Source organism: Protopterus annectens, chromosome 7.part0, assembly GCF_019279795.1.
Source record: "Protopterus annectens isolate FY-2018-M chromosome 7.part0, PAN1.0, whole genome shotgun sequence".
Lineage (NCBI taxonomy): Eukaryota > Metazoa > Chordata > Ceratodontiformes > Protopteridae > Protopterus > Protopterus annectens.
This window is the reverse complement of record NC_056739.1, coordinates 1,502,339,053-1,502,354,212: the sequence shown is the minus strand read 5'-3', so window position 1 is coordinate 1,502,354,212 and position 15,160 is coordinate 1,502,339,053. Positions and strand designations below refer to the sequence as shown.

The 15,160-nt window shown below is 40.1% G+C and overlaps 1 protein-coding gene across 2 annotated transcripts in view; it reads left to right on the top strand.

The window, feature by feature from the left end:
* Positions 1–13,866, top strand: part of OGG1 (8-oxoguanine DNA glycosylase) — a 568,013-nt gene extending 554,147 nt beyond the window's left edge. For both annotated transcript variants that reach the window (XM_044078043.1, XM_044078042.1), the window contains one exon: positions 13,449–13,866. In XM_044078043.1, the coding sequence (XP_043933978.1) occupies positions 13,449–13,535 (87 nt within the window). In that variant the 3' untranslated portion in view covers positions 13,536–13,866. The remainder of the gene's footprint in view (positions 1–13,448) is intronic.
* Positions 13,867–15,160: the final 1,294 nt, after the last annotated feature.

Below are 15,160 nucleotides of genomic sequence, written 5' to 3'. Positions count from 1 at the left end.
AGTCTTGGAATTTCTGCATTGGATGCTGTCACTTCTTCCATGACTTCAGGTCGTCAGGGGTATAAAACAGGCAGCCGATGCCATTACATCAGTCTTTCTTGCCGAGAAGGAGCCCGAAGCAGAAACAGTTTGCAAGTGCCAGTCAGCCGCTACCTGAAATTTTCATTTTTCGAGTTTCAAACCCGAAGTCTTCTACAGCTAAGTATCCTTTTGGGGATTCTTTTTTCTTGCTCTAACCGATGTCAGAAAAAGTTAACAGTTGTCTTGCCTGTGGAAAGCAAATACCTCACAGAGATTTTCATTCTTAATGCGCCACCTGTTTAGGCCCAGATCACGACATCCCTGGCTGTCGGTTTTGTGCCTTGTTTAACGCCCAAACCATTCATCGTCAGGCTATTTTTGTTGCTAAATTCTTTCGCTCTCATTCTCCATATTCCAAAATGGCTTTGGTAAGCCATCTGAATACCGATCTACTGAAAAAGCACAAAGATAAAGACAGAGACAGACTGCATAGGACTAAAACTGCTGACGACACTTCCGTTAAGCTAGTCACCAGTCCGCCAGTACACAGTGAGGCACCTTTGCAGTATCTGATGCTCACTTCTACTGATTTGCAGGCCTCTGCTGAGACCCATTCGGAGTCCGATATGCCACGAGATGCTTATTCGACTATGGAACCTGCGGATGTGTCTACCTTGTATGGGTTCGGAGCCGCTGTGCAGGCACCGGCTTCTGAGGGTGTATTCTGACCTACCGATATACACATTAACCCGACAACTTCTTTTTGTAGCTAAAACTACCAAGTTTCTCAGGCCCAGAGTATGCACTATGCCTAGAAAACCAATGACCAAAGTACATGCTCAAGCTCCCATGCCTCAAAAACAAATGCTTAGAATGACTGAAGACCTTATCAACCCTAATTGGGGGAAGCCAGCCTTCCCCTGCTAAGAGACCAAGAATTGAGTTTCTTTCTGATTCTACAAACCAGGAGTCCGATGACTCTGGCCGTTCTGATTACCAGGACAAACCCTTATCTACCTTTGATGTTTCAGATGCAGAGGAATCCATTCCCTCTGCCTCCCCTCTAGAGGATTTTCTTTTGGTGAAACCTTGCATACTTTAAGAGAGCATTTCCGCTGGGAATGCCAGGATTGTCCTCAGTCCAAAAAGAGACTCAGTGAATTTTTAGAGTTGCCTCAGCACAGGCCCCTAGCTATACCACCTGTCCTGGATGTTGTAGATGATGTCTTTATGGAATCCAGTCTTACTCCAGACACTTTACCACCGGCCCCTAGAAAACCTGACAGGTACTACAGAATACCTGATTCTCACAAATTTCTGTTTAAGAATCCAACTGCGGATCCAGAGACCATTTCCCAGGGACCTAAAGGTATTAAAGCTACTACAGCCAAAAACCCTACTCCTTCAGACAGGGATTCCAGAGCTTTAGACAGATGGGGTAAGAAGGTATATACCTCTGCAACTCTTGCCATCAGGGCATTGAATTGCCATTTTCATATGTTGAAGTACCAGCAGCATATTATGGAATAAATTAAACAAAAAATGGTGCTACTTCCAGATTGTGCAGAAAATATCTGCAAACCAAGTTAGTAAGCATACTTTGCAGTGTGACTTTGATGCCCTAGAAGCATCTTGCAGGGCTGCAGCCACTGGATCTGTACTGAGAAGGCATGCTTTGCTGAAGGAACAAACCTTGCCAGACCATGTCAAATCAACATTACTAGATGCTTCTTTAAATCAGGACCATTTGTTTGGCACCAAAGCAGAAGAGGTTCTTAAAAAGATGGAAGAAAAAGCTAAATGTATGCAAACTGTTAAAGAATTCTTACAAGTGCAGCCACCTAGATTCAGTAGGCATTGGCCTACAAAAACTGGTCCTTTCCAGCCCCTTCCAGGCCTTCACAGTCCAAACCCAGGGGAACCAGGCCACCAAGACTACAGTCTCAGGGTATGCAGAGATATAAACAATGGAGTGCTCCCGCCTCAAAAACAGGGAGTGGCAAGCCACCCCCTTATGATAAAAGTTTACAATGACTTGTCAATTATCCTTCCCAGCCCTGCCCATCTACTTGCACCCCTAGGAGGAAAACTTGCCCTTCATGCCAAAAACTGGATGTCCATTATGACCAATGGGTTCTAAACATTGTATCCCAGGGGTACAGATTCTACTTCCATTCCCTGCCAACCCCAAGCGGGTTTCCAGACCTTCCTCCAAACCAGTGGGCAGAGGCTCAAAAGCAAGTACATTCTCTGCTCAATATCTGGGCCATCCAACCTGTTCCAGTAGAACAAAGGGTCAGGGTTTCTACTCCAGACTGTTCCTGGTGCTCAGAAAAGAGGGCTCTTGGCGCCCAATCCTGGATATATCAATTCTCAACACCTTTCTATTGGTCCCAAAATTCAAAATGCTAACCCTGCAGCAACTTCTCCCTATGCTAGCCAAGGATGCCTGGCTAGTCACCCTACACTTAAAAGAAGCCTATCTGCACATCCCCATAAGGGAGTCTTGCAGGAGATATTTCCACTTCAGGGCAGGCTGTATGCACTATCAGTTCTCTGCACTTCCCTTTGGCTTATCTGCTGTGCCTAGAGTATTCACAAAGTGCCTGGCTCCAGCCATTGCATACTGCAGGCAGAGAAATATCCAAATTTCCCCATACTTGGACGATTGCCTGATTCAGGCGGACAGTCAGGAATTACTATTTCAACACCTGGCATTTGTAAAAAGACTCCTACCTTCATTGGGGTACACCATCAATGAAAAGAAATCACAACTGGTGCCCAGTCAAAAAATTGTATTCCTGGGAGCAAGCTTGAACACAACTTCCCAGATGACCTTTCTCACTCCAGAAAAACAGATCTATTTGAACAACTACTTTAGACACATGGCCACCAAAACCCAAGCTATCTGCAAGGAAAATACTGCAAGCCCTAGGGTTCATGGCCTCATGCATTCTGCTAATTCCATATGCAAGACTGCATATCAGGAAATTTCAATGGTACTTAAAAAGTCTTTGGTGCCAACATTCTCAGGACCTGGAAACAGTCATTCCAATCATTCCTTGTCTAAGGGCTGAGTTCCTTTGGTGGGCAGAAGCATGCAACCACAACAAGTTACTGCCTTTCACTCAACCCTTCTCCTCCCAAACCCTGACTACAGATGCATCAGACTATGCATGGGGGGCTCACATGGCAGGCAAATGCATTCAGGGAAAGTGGACCCCAGGACAAATTCTCCTGTACATCAGTTAGAAAGAGATGTTAGCTGTACAGTATGCTCTGACAGCCTTCAAATACCTAATCCTTCCAGGACAGCTGCTGATAAAAACAGACAACACCACAGTTATGTGGTACATAAACAAACAGGGGGGAACCCATTCTTACCCACTCTGCAGGTTAGCCATGGCCCTGTGGAACACAGCCTTGAGCAACCAAGTGCACCTGCAAGCTCAGTTCCTGCCAGGCAAACAGAATTCACTGGCAGATGACTTAAGCAGAAATCTCCTGGACCCACACAAGTGGAAATTGGAGCCCAACGCCTTCAACTTTCTAATCCAGAGGTGGACCTCTTTGCCTCCCCTGAGAACCACCAGTTGAGCAAATTTTGCACCAGGAACCCTCACAGCAGGGCCTGGAAGGTGGATACCTTATCCTTCAAATGGGAAAACCTTTCAATTTATGCCTTTCCCCCACTGCCCCTCCTCTCAAAGGTACTACTCAAGATCAGACAGGACAGCCCAAGGGCAGTTCTTATTGCCCCAGATTGGCCATGCCAGCACTGGTACTCACTCTTACTCAGCCTGACAACAATGCCACCCTGGCACCTTCATCAGACTCCTTCCCTGCTGTCTCAGCAGGAGGGACAGATTTTGCATCCACAGCTGCAAACCCTAAATCTTACAGCCTGGCCTATCCCCTGAATACTCCACCAGCAACCCTTAGCAAGCAGGTGCTGGACATCATTCTTGAGGCCAGAAGGCCTAGTACTAAAAAATCCTATGCTGAGAAGTGGAAAAGATATTGCTCTTGGAGTCAGTCTCAAGGAAAGGACACAGCTGTGCCCTCCTTACCTCAAATCCTTGATTACCTAGCAGAGCTGCTCCACAGAGGCCTATCCTTTTCCTCTGTTAAGATTCATGGCTCTGCCATTTCAGCTCATTATAATACTGAGCCACCTCTATTCTCTCACCCTATCATCAAATCATTTCTGAGAGGGGCTAACAACTTAAGGCCCCTAGGAGAGCACCCATCTCTGCCTGGGACCTTAACTTTGTACTGGAAAAGCTTGTGCTCCCCCCCTTTTGAACCTGCAGCTTCAGCAGAGTTAAAATTCCTTTCTTGGAAAACAGCCTTGCTTTTAGCCATAACCTCAGCCAGAAGAGTGTCTGAGTTACAGGCACTAATGGGTGTGGAACCCTTTATTATTTTCCATGCTGACAGGGTTTCCCTCAGGACTAACCCGTCCTTTATGCCTAACGTGGTCTCCAGTGTGGCTTTATACCAAGCCATCCATTTGCCAACCTTCTTCCCTAATCCTCAAAATAAAGGGTAGAAGATCCTGCACTCCTTGGACATGCACAGGCAGCTCAGGTTCTACCTTGATGGGACTAAACCTTTCAGAAAATCTGACCAACTGCTAGTCAGCTTTGCTACAGGGGCAGAGGGCAAGGCCATTTCAAAGCAAACCATTTCCAAATGGATAGCACACTGCATCAATTTCTGCTGCAAGCACCATGGAAAACCTACCCCACAGGGGATCAGAACACATTCCACTAGGGCTACTTCCACCTCTACAGCATTTCTCAGGGTGTCCCTACCAGGGACATTCTGAAAGCTGCAACCTGGAGTTCTGTACACACCTTCAGCAAGCATTACCACTTATCTATTATTTCTAAATCCAGAGCTTGATTTGCTACAGCAGCCTTACAAGGCCTGCTAGCCAGCCCTAACTCCTCTTGAATGCCTCTACCCTTCTTCAGCTTTGGGAATCAACCCAAGTGTGATGACTGCAACAGTGAAACACGAAGAACATAGTACAGTTGTGTACACTTATCATAAATGTAGATGTTCGAGTGTATTCACTGTTGCAGTCCTGGTTTCCCTCCCTCCTGCCCCCTGTTTTTCTCTATCCTTTCTACCTATCCTCTATATGGCCATTTTTTTATGGCATGGGTATTTACTTTTTACTGGTGGTGTTCCACACCATATACTAGCTTCCTATTCAGGGGGCTCCTGACATCTGGGGCAAGAAAAACTGATGTAATGGCATCGGCTGCCTGTTTTTTACCCCTGACGTCATGGAAGAAGCGACAGCATCTGACACAGAAATCCCAAGACTCTGGTATTCGAGCCGACTGAGGGCTACCTGCAGGCAGATAACCCAAGTGTGATGACTGCAACAGTGAATACACTCGAACATCTACATTTATAGTAACTGTACACAACTGTACTTTCTTAGTTGCTGTTACCTCAGCAAGAAGGATTTCTGAACGGCATGCCCTTTGCTGTAAACCGCATTTCTAGTTGGAGACAATATTTTTGAGAATTAACCCTCCCTTTGTTCCCAGAACATTATTTGCCAGTTTTCTTTCCTAATTATACCAGCAAAGGAGAATTTCAACTATATCCGCGGTGGTGGTGCTGCGGTAGCATTGTCGCCTCACAACAAGACGTTGTCCCGTTCGATTCTCAGCTAGAGCGTCTTCTGTGGAGATGTGTGAATGGGCGAACCTTCGTTGAAGGTTGTGCGTTAGGGCCTGCAACTCAGCACGTAAAAATCAACTGCCAATCATTAGCGGACCGGAGTTACACTGTGGCGACCCCTAACCGGGAAAAGCCGAAAGACACAACAATAACTTTAGATGTTCACACACAGCTTTCTTTTTACCACCAAAGTACCAAGGAATTCCATAAATACTAAGTCTACTTTTCAGCTGTCAAATTAGGCTCCTGGATTTCCAAAGTCTCCTTGTCTAGATGACTATCCAGTTGTATTGCTCATGATTACTCTATCAACAATAAGCTCTTTGGCTTGAGACCTAAGGCTTGTATTTCTCATGCTTAATCTATCAACAATAAGTTCTTTGGCTTGAGACGTAAGGCTCATTCTATGAGGTCAGTTGCCACTTCTATGGCCTTCATCTAAAACTCCTTCATAAGTAATAATTTTGCTACAGCAACCTGCTGAACGCTGCTTATCTTCATTAACTTTAAATTGCCTATTATTTCTAGAGCCAGATCTTCCTGGGGTTCTACCATCTTGAAGGGTTTCCTTTTATGATGCCACCCAGGAAACCAAGTAGCTTGGGATTTTGTCCTGTAAGTCGAGGCAGTTGGAGGGGAGAATACAGGATACAGAAGTTATGTACTTACATACTACCAAATCCTTATTGTCCCACTCTGCCTCAACAACATTCCCACCATCCCCCATCCAAAGTGTCACTTGTTTCTCACTTCTGGATAGACCCTTTGGATCTAAGCCCAAAACATGCTCTTTAGTGCTTTCTTGCTTATTTATGTAAGCATCCCTGTTTCTTATGGGGCAAACTCGATCTGAGAGTCATTGAAATGCAGGTGCATTATAGGAGAGGGGAGGAGCTGGCGCACTGGAAAAAAGTTTCTGTAGTAGGGAGTTGCCAGTTTGGATCTCCTGTGTGGGCGGATTACCCATAAGTCAAGGTGGACACGGCAGGACAATAAGGATCCAGTGTCATAGTAAGTACATAACTTCTGTTTATAAAACAGTGCAATTAATATGGGTAAAAAGTTATTGCTATGGAAATATTTAGAAAATAGTAAAGGCTGTTGTGTGTGACTGTTAGTGTAAGAAGGTCAGATAGTTGAGGAATTCGAACAATCTTAAGGTAATTAAGGCATTGCAATGATGTGTTTTATTCAGCTGATTGGCAGCATATCTGGCTGTTGTATTATAGCATTGCCCTAATTAGTGTAGTTGAATGGTTTGGATGTTTGTAAGGATTTGTGAGGCATATAGTAGGCTTGTTAGCTGGTAGGGTGTTGCTGTTGACTTTCAGGCTTATGCTGTTAGATAATGGGATGTTCTGTAGAGGAGACCTATTTTATTGTGGGTTTATTTAACTGTTTTCAGCCGAGTGATACCTCCAGGCATTTTTGCAGTTATGGCATACTAACTTCTCAAGTGTCAAATATTGTTTGTTCATATTTGTATTAATAATTCCAAAACCAAATGACATACAAGGCATAAGAAGATTTCATCTTAAAGCTTGCACAACAGCATATACAGCTGTTTTGATACTTGTGCCTGTTGTAGAAAAAGAAATACTAAAGATTACTTGTATACTGTTTATTTGCATTTTAATTTTGAGATTTCTCTAATTATCTCAACAATCATGTGACACATGCAGAACTGCTTAGTCTCGTATTAAAACTCATGACTGTATGAAGAAAATGCTGCTGGCCATATGTGGGTGCTTGAATGGCTACTGAGATATCAAAAACTGTTTATAGAATATTGCATAATTCATATTTACTGGGGTTATTGTGGCTTATAAAATCCAGTTTAAGATCTAGATTCAAATGAATGCTACCACTGTACAGGTTACTTTGAGCTGAATAGTTTGCCATGGTTCTGGAGATTTGAACATTTGTTTGAACTGTAAGGAGATAACGTCATTTTTTTTTAAGATTTAGATCGCACCCACTGGGAGTTTGAGTACAAATTCAAGAGTCCCATTAGAGCAAATGAGTTAATTGCTTTTTGTACATGAATGACCAATTTGAGTTTGTTGTCAGTGATTACTGCTAGTAGTTTGGTTAAGGGAACAGTTTTGAGGCATTGAATGAGGAGTAAAGGGGAAGTTATTCTGTATATCTTTGAGAGATTTGGGGGTGAAGTGCATTAATTTAGTTTTCTTGGTATTGGTCAAAAAATAGGATTGGTCCGGTTATTTCTGTATGGAGCTGAAAGACTGTTGGGTGATGTCTAGTAGCTCAGAGAGAGTGGAAGAAGAGCAAAAGAGGTTGGTTTGCCCACATGCTGTATTTAGATTGTTTATAAAGAGGCGGAACAGTGTGGAGCCAAAGACAGACCACATTGGTAATCCAATGGATATTGGCAAGTAAGATGAGAATGTGGATTGCTGTTGTGTCACATTGTGTTCTATCAGATAAGTAGCCTGTGATCCACTTTAAAGTAAACAGAGTAACTAAGGGTATTTAGAAGGACAGGGTGGTATCCATTGTCAAATACTTTAGAAGAGTCAAGGAATATAGGAAAGACCACATTGCTCTGGTTTTTGTATTGATTATATTTAGGAAAGAGAAGAGTGCTGTAGTTGTACTGTGATTTGGATGAACACTTTCTTGTCAGGGTGTGAGCAGGTTATATTTAATAAGTATTATCTTAGCTAGGAATACATGTATCCTTAAGGATTTTGGATAGTGTAGGGAAAATGGCTATTAGTTGAAAGATTGATCTGTCATTGGATTTGCCACCATTGTGAAGTGGAATAATGTATGTTTTTTTTTGTAAGTTAGGGACATGGTATTCAATTCAGAGATGGACTTATTATTGAGAATAGATACAAGTACAAGACTGGCTATGGCTTTGGCAACAAGCTTTAGGTTTTCAGCAGGATGATCACCAGCTTGTTTAGAAGTTTTTGGATGTATAATGTAGGGACTGGGTGCTCGGTGAGAGCAGAGGAAATGTCAGATGTGTGAGAGAGTATGCAGTTGGTGACTAGGAGTGGGTTAGTTCTGGAGTAATAGGGCTGTATTAATAAAATAGGAGTTAAATGTGGATGCTGTATTTTGGCCAGTGTCATTGGATAGGGGTCTGGATTGGGTGCTTTTACTTGATTTCTGTAGTTTGTTGATAGTTCTCCAACCAATATGAGATTCCTAACTTGGGACACTTGGACACTAATGAAACAAGACTTCTTTCTGGACCAGATTCTTTTGTAGTTTCTGCTGGTTCCCTACACAGAATCAAAGAAAAGTTGACTGAACCCCTGTCAGTCATGCTACATAAAATAAAAATGTTGGCTTGTGGATGTGTCCTGATCTATAGTAACAGGTTGCAGTGGTACCATTTCTCAAGGAGGGGCATTTTAGACCCATAAGCCCGGCCAGTATTCTGTTTAGAACCTGGAAAAGGGTAGTAATTGAGTTTATCCAAAATGACACTTTTTGATATAGAACAGAATGGTTTTCTTAAGGTGAGATCTTGCCTTTTGTGACTTTTTTGACTTTCAACTTAGCAACAGCACTTTTAGCTGAAGGTTGTCATCTGCTGTCCCTGAGCTTGCTAAAATTTGCTAAAATAATAGCACTAAAAAGGAATGACTGACAAAATAATAGCACTAAATGTCAGTACAGGTGTACAATGAATAATAAGTCAGAAAGCAAGTAATGTGGTAAGTAAGGGAGTTAACCGTCTGTCCAAATGTCTGTCCAAGTCTCAAGATGGAGTCTAATGGGGATGGGTCTTTTGGATACACTTGTTTGATGCTGAAGTGCTCTGCTATGAGCATCAAAAATATACCCAAGGTTTACAGAATGACCCTGCTTTAATGTTAGAAATGTAAGATCAAATGACTTTGCAGACATTGAAAGTTTGCGTTATGAATTAATTTATGTTGATTCAATCATTAAAGAAGTTGGACAACAAAAGTTCATTTTAAGTGACATCCAGAGTATTTAACAGCCCGATATCAAGTCAAAGTTTTAAAAAAATTCTGCCACTATATATGCCAGAAAAAACATTCTAAATGCCTGCTCTTTGACCCAGAGACATTATATTACTTAATTCAGGTCTTGACTAAGCTACCTAAAAGAACTTCAAGGCTTTTTTTACTAAAGAAAATCAAGGCTTTCAGAAATACTCAAATTTTTTAATATTTAGGAATTATCATATTCTTTCTTTTTTGGCATTCTCTTCTTCAGAGGATCTATCTGATCTCTGCGAGGCTGAACAGAAAACACTTGAAGCAGCACTGAAAAGAAAACACTACATACGATTAACAGAAAAAGCATTAAAATGCGCTAAAAAAATTATGCCTACTAAAAACATGGAGTATAAAACTACTATCATGTAAATTAATGTGTATTTTACCTCTTTACTGTACCTTAACATGTTTTTTATCTGTGTGTGTGTGTGTGTGTGTTAATATGACGATATTGATAATATAGCAGTGTTTTGAAAGATATTCGTAGACAGGTTTGTTTCTGGGTGTTTGCATTGTTTTTTTCCATACCCACAAATTCCCCCATACCCACCTGTATAACAATAACAGTGGGCTCCTCATACTACAAGGCTATCTAATTATAAACTTAGGTCTTGAATGGAATGTTACATACAGAAAATCTTATTTCTGACAAGAGAATAATTACATGTAACCACAAAATTATATATATGTGAAATAGAAATTATATACAGAGCACAAAATTTATGTTTGTTTTCAATTTGAACTTGTTTGTTAATCAAACTTAGCAATCTTGAAAAGTTGTTCACTTACAAGTGGGTAATGTTGCAGATGGACATGACCTTAGTTTGCTGTATTTTGTGGGATGCAGGTAGAAACTGGATTCCAAGATGGATGCAAGTGGAACAGCTGTGCTATGATGCATGAAGTGTGAAAAAGAAAGTAGATGTGTTGAGTTGAAGCTGAAAGAAGATGGCAGGAATTAATGTAATGGGGTTAGTCAGTATAAAATTAATTTTACAGCAAAGAAGAAATTCAGAGAAAATAAGAAAATCAACTGAAAAGGAGAATCAAAACTCAAGAAGTCTTGTATGTTCAGAAAAAAAGCAAAAAAGGTAATTTAGAAAAAAAATAAAATAAAAAGGAGTGGAAAAAATAAGAGAGGAAAATGATAATAAAGAGAATAGCAGTCAAATGACATAGCATTTTAAGTAGCTATTCAGAGGATAAGATGAACCAGAGGCCAGCTATGAAGGTAAGAGACTTCTAAAGTGAGACTTCTAAAGAATATAAGTTCTTAAAAAGAATAGGTTGAGGTAAAATGTTATAAAAATAATTTCTTAGAAAATAGATATAAACTAGTTTTAAATAATGGCAACAAAAACGCTACTGGTATGCTTTCTTGAAAACTTGTTAATTGAAAGGGCACATCATGTGTATGTTCCAAATTTGACAGTGTGAGAAAGAAGCTAAGATCTATAGTTGTATAGATGCACTCATACCAGTAACTTGAATCCGTAAGAATCAAATTTGTAAAAGAAGCAAGTTTTAGAAAAGCAACTATGGGATTAAGAAGCATGTGTGAAGAATATCCAGTACTGTTTTGCAAACGGGGGATGTCAAGAAAGACATTTTGAGAAGATTCCAGCTGTTTCTATATTTTTTCCTCAGCATATATGGTCTTTTTGCTTATTGACCCATCTGCTATATATTTTTCAGCATTATTATGTTCTTTTGATCATCTGAGGTATGTTATTATATGTCTGCCTATTGCGACCATCAGAAGGCTACTATACTTGCTCAGCACTGATCAAGACTGGCAGTTCCTTACAAGGGTTCTGTGACTTTAGTCTTTAAAGAACCCTACCATTTCCTGGAACTCAAATTACTTGATTGACAGCTTTGTCTTTCCATCATTTTAGACTGCTGATTTGATGGCTTTTGAAGTTCAACCCTTGGAAGGAACTTTTCTGTGTTTCATCATCTCTATGCACATAGTCAAAGAACTTAGGGCCTTTAGTTGCAGAGAACCTTATTTGGCCTTTTACAAGGATTGAGTGATCCTTTGAACTAACTCACAATTCCTTCTGATGTTAGAATTGAATTTAAACTAGTCATTTCATCTCATTGTTTCATTTTCAGCTCTGTTTCTACTAAGTAAAGTCATTTACTTTAGGAATATTGAACAGTTTTTCATCTCCTTTGTTTCAGGGATAAAGAGTCTGGCCATTTGAAAACTTTCTTATTTATTTATTATTTTAGATTTATTTTACATTTGTTGACCAGGCTAGTCTAACTGGATATATGTCCATTTTCAGTAGAGGCCTGGGGAGAAAAGCTCCAAGCATCAGCAGTGACAAAGAATACAATATATAGTAATAGTCAAGTGAATTACAGTATATTGGCTACATTGGTCAGAACAAAAGTTTTACAGAGTAATTTAGTAGGTTTAAGCTAAGATCAAATACAGAGAGCAAAAAACATGAATAAAAAAGCTTTTTTTTTTTCCTCTAGTACTATGAAGGAAATTATTAATTACAGATAGGTGACATAAAACAGTAGAGTAGAGAAGTCTAGAGAGAGCAGGAAGATGAAAGAGATATCAGTCAGGGTTAGAGCAGGGACAAAGCCAGTGAGTTGCAGATTGTCAGCTACATTGTCTTTTTGTCATCTGGTGATGAAGTTCAGTTTGGAAAATGTTGCTATTAAAGGCTACTCTACCCAGTGCACTTGTGTTGTGGCCACTTTACCATATCATGCCAATAACAATTTGTCATGCCATCTTTGGTACTTGAGTGCTTTAAGACTGTCTTCCAAGATGTTATCTGTTGGCTGTTCTGTAGTTCCTGCCTCCCATGGGGTTTTATATTGTTTAATGTTTTCCAGTCATAGATCCACAAAAGAATGTCCCCTTGTATTAGAATGTATCAGTTCATCTCATAGTGAGTCCTTCTCAATTGGCCTTAATTACTGTCCTCCCCAGCCTAAACAGCAGCTTCATTCAGGAGCTGCTTTTAAAGTTCCATGTTGGGCAAGTATGTGTTTATATGTCACTGTTCATTGTAGATTTCATTCATTGTATTTTTTGATTTTGCAGGCAATGTGATGTTAGAGTTTGGGGTGCAGGACAAGGAATCATTTCCTAGAGTAAGGTTATTTAACAACATAGTGTCATGGAGAACACTCATGCCCTTAAATGTAGGAATATCAGAAAAATTTGCTGAATTATAAGTGGAAGAAGTGATATCTCCATTGCAGCCCCCCCCATGAAGGCTGCGCCCACAAATCAACTGAATATACTTGTTATATGCAACAGTATTGTCCTGGGTATCCAGTAGTCTTTTTGATGTTATTCAAAATATATGATTGTGTGTGTGTGTGTGTGTGTGTGTGTGTGTGTGTGTGTGTGTGTGTGTGTGTGTGTGTGTGTGTGTGTGTGTGTGTGTTACAAACTTCCTATCTTATTCTGCTCTTTTTCAGTGGATGGATACTTTCACTGGATATTTGCTGTCTGGTTTCCTAAAGTGTTGTCTCTTTCTAGATAGTATGAGCTAATAATATTGTTAGTATGGTCTTGCTATTGTGTGAATCTGGAACAGTATAAATTGCTGCTAGTCATTTATGAGGATGTTATAGCATGTAACATACTGACCTATCTGCTTATTATGTATCTATTGCTTCTGTGACCCTGCTTTGTTTGTGTGTATGTTTTATTTATTTATTTATTTTGTATTTCTGCAGGTGCTGTTTTGTTCAGATCTAAAAAAATTCCAAAGCCCTAAAACAGATGAGGTCACTAGGCAGAAGAAGAGAAGAAAATTATATTAAGGACCAAATTCTGTCGCATGACTGCATAGAGCCTGTATAGTATCAAGAAAGAAATCATTTCAAACTGTGTAACATGAGAAATTTGTAGTAGGTTTGAATGCACAAATGATGACATCACTGTGATATCAGTGAATGCAATGATATATTCTTTGGGGAAACACTTCTTGGGAGCACTGGAAGTTTATGTGGTCACTGTCATTTTCTACAATCTTCACATCTGGACAACAAAGACTGTTATTGAACAGTCTCAAAAGAAAGACTGCAATTTCTTATTAAAAGAAAATTTTGATGTAGTGCCTTCGTAGAGCAATAAACTTTATTTTATAAAGGAGGTGGAAATGTATTTATTGCTTATGCTAAACTCTGTTTATTTATAACTAGTAGTTACAGACAAAAAAAACTTCACTCAGCAGATAACCCCCCAAACCAATAACCCTAAAAAAATTCTGGAAATCTATTTCAACTCTCCTTACTCCTGCTACAACTCAAAATCCATCACCAGCTCCTGATCTAGAACCATCTCAAATAGCTAACATGTTTAACTCCCACTTCATTGAAAGTATACAAAAAACTTGTAAACCTTTCCACACGTATTGATAACTCCAATCACACTGTAAACTTAACCCAAACAGTCTCTGAGAGCACACACCCCAACAAAAAAAATCCCTCCTCCTCTCCTACACAACTGTGCAGATAGAACTACATTAGCCACTTTCTCCCTACAATCTGTACCAACCTTTCTTATACACAAACTTCTCACTAAACTAAAACCTTGTTCTCTCTCTGCTGAAAATCTCCCATCTAAATACCTAAAGCTCATCACAGACGCTATAGCCTACCCAGTTAGTATTATCAGTAGGTCTACCTGTGAATCTAATATTCCTAACCTCTGGAAAAAATTCCATCATTCCTTTACATAAATGCGGAAGAACCAGTGACTTGTCCAACTACCGACCCATCTCTATCCTATCCCCTCTTTCTAAAATACTTGGTGTATACACTTACAACTGATGAAATTTCTCTTAAATAACTCTCTCCTTTCTCCCACCCAACATGGTTTTCGGTCTGCTCACAGTACCATCACAGCATTACTATCCTTCTCTGATACTGTGAATAAAGCTATGGACACAGGCCTGTTTATCTCAGTAAACCTACTTGACCTATCAAAGGCCTTTGATACAGTGTCACATCAGAAGCTTTTACAACAGCTATTTACACTAGGATGCTGTCAAACCACACAAAAATGGTTCTTCAATTACCTAACCAACAGACAACAATGTGTCAGGTAGCAAACTAGTCTATCTGTATACCAGGGAAATTGTACTAGAGTCCTACAGGGATCCATTTCTGGACCCCAACTCTTTAATATTTTCATTAACAACCTTCATCCTGCCTCCTTGTAAAGCACATTCATCCAGTATGCTGATGATTCCACTATTATCTCTACCAATATCTCTATCCAGTAACCCCCAACACCTCTTAAAAGTCACACAGGAAGCATTCACCTGTATTGAAAACTGGTTAAATAACGCTCAACTGCTATTAAACCCTAATAAAACTAAGCTCCTACTATTCTCTCCAAAGCCATTCATAAATGACTTCAACATATTTTCACAAAATAAAGC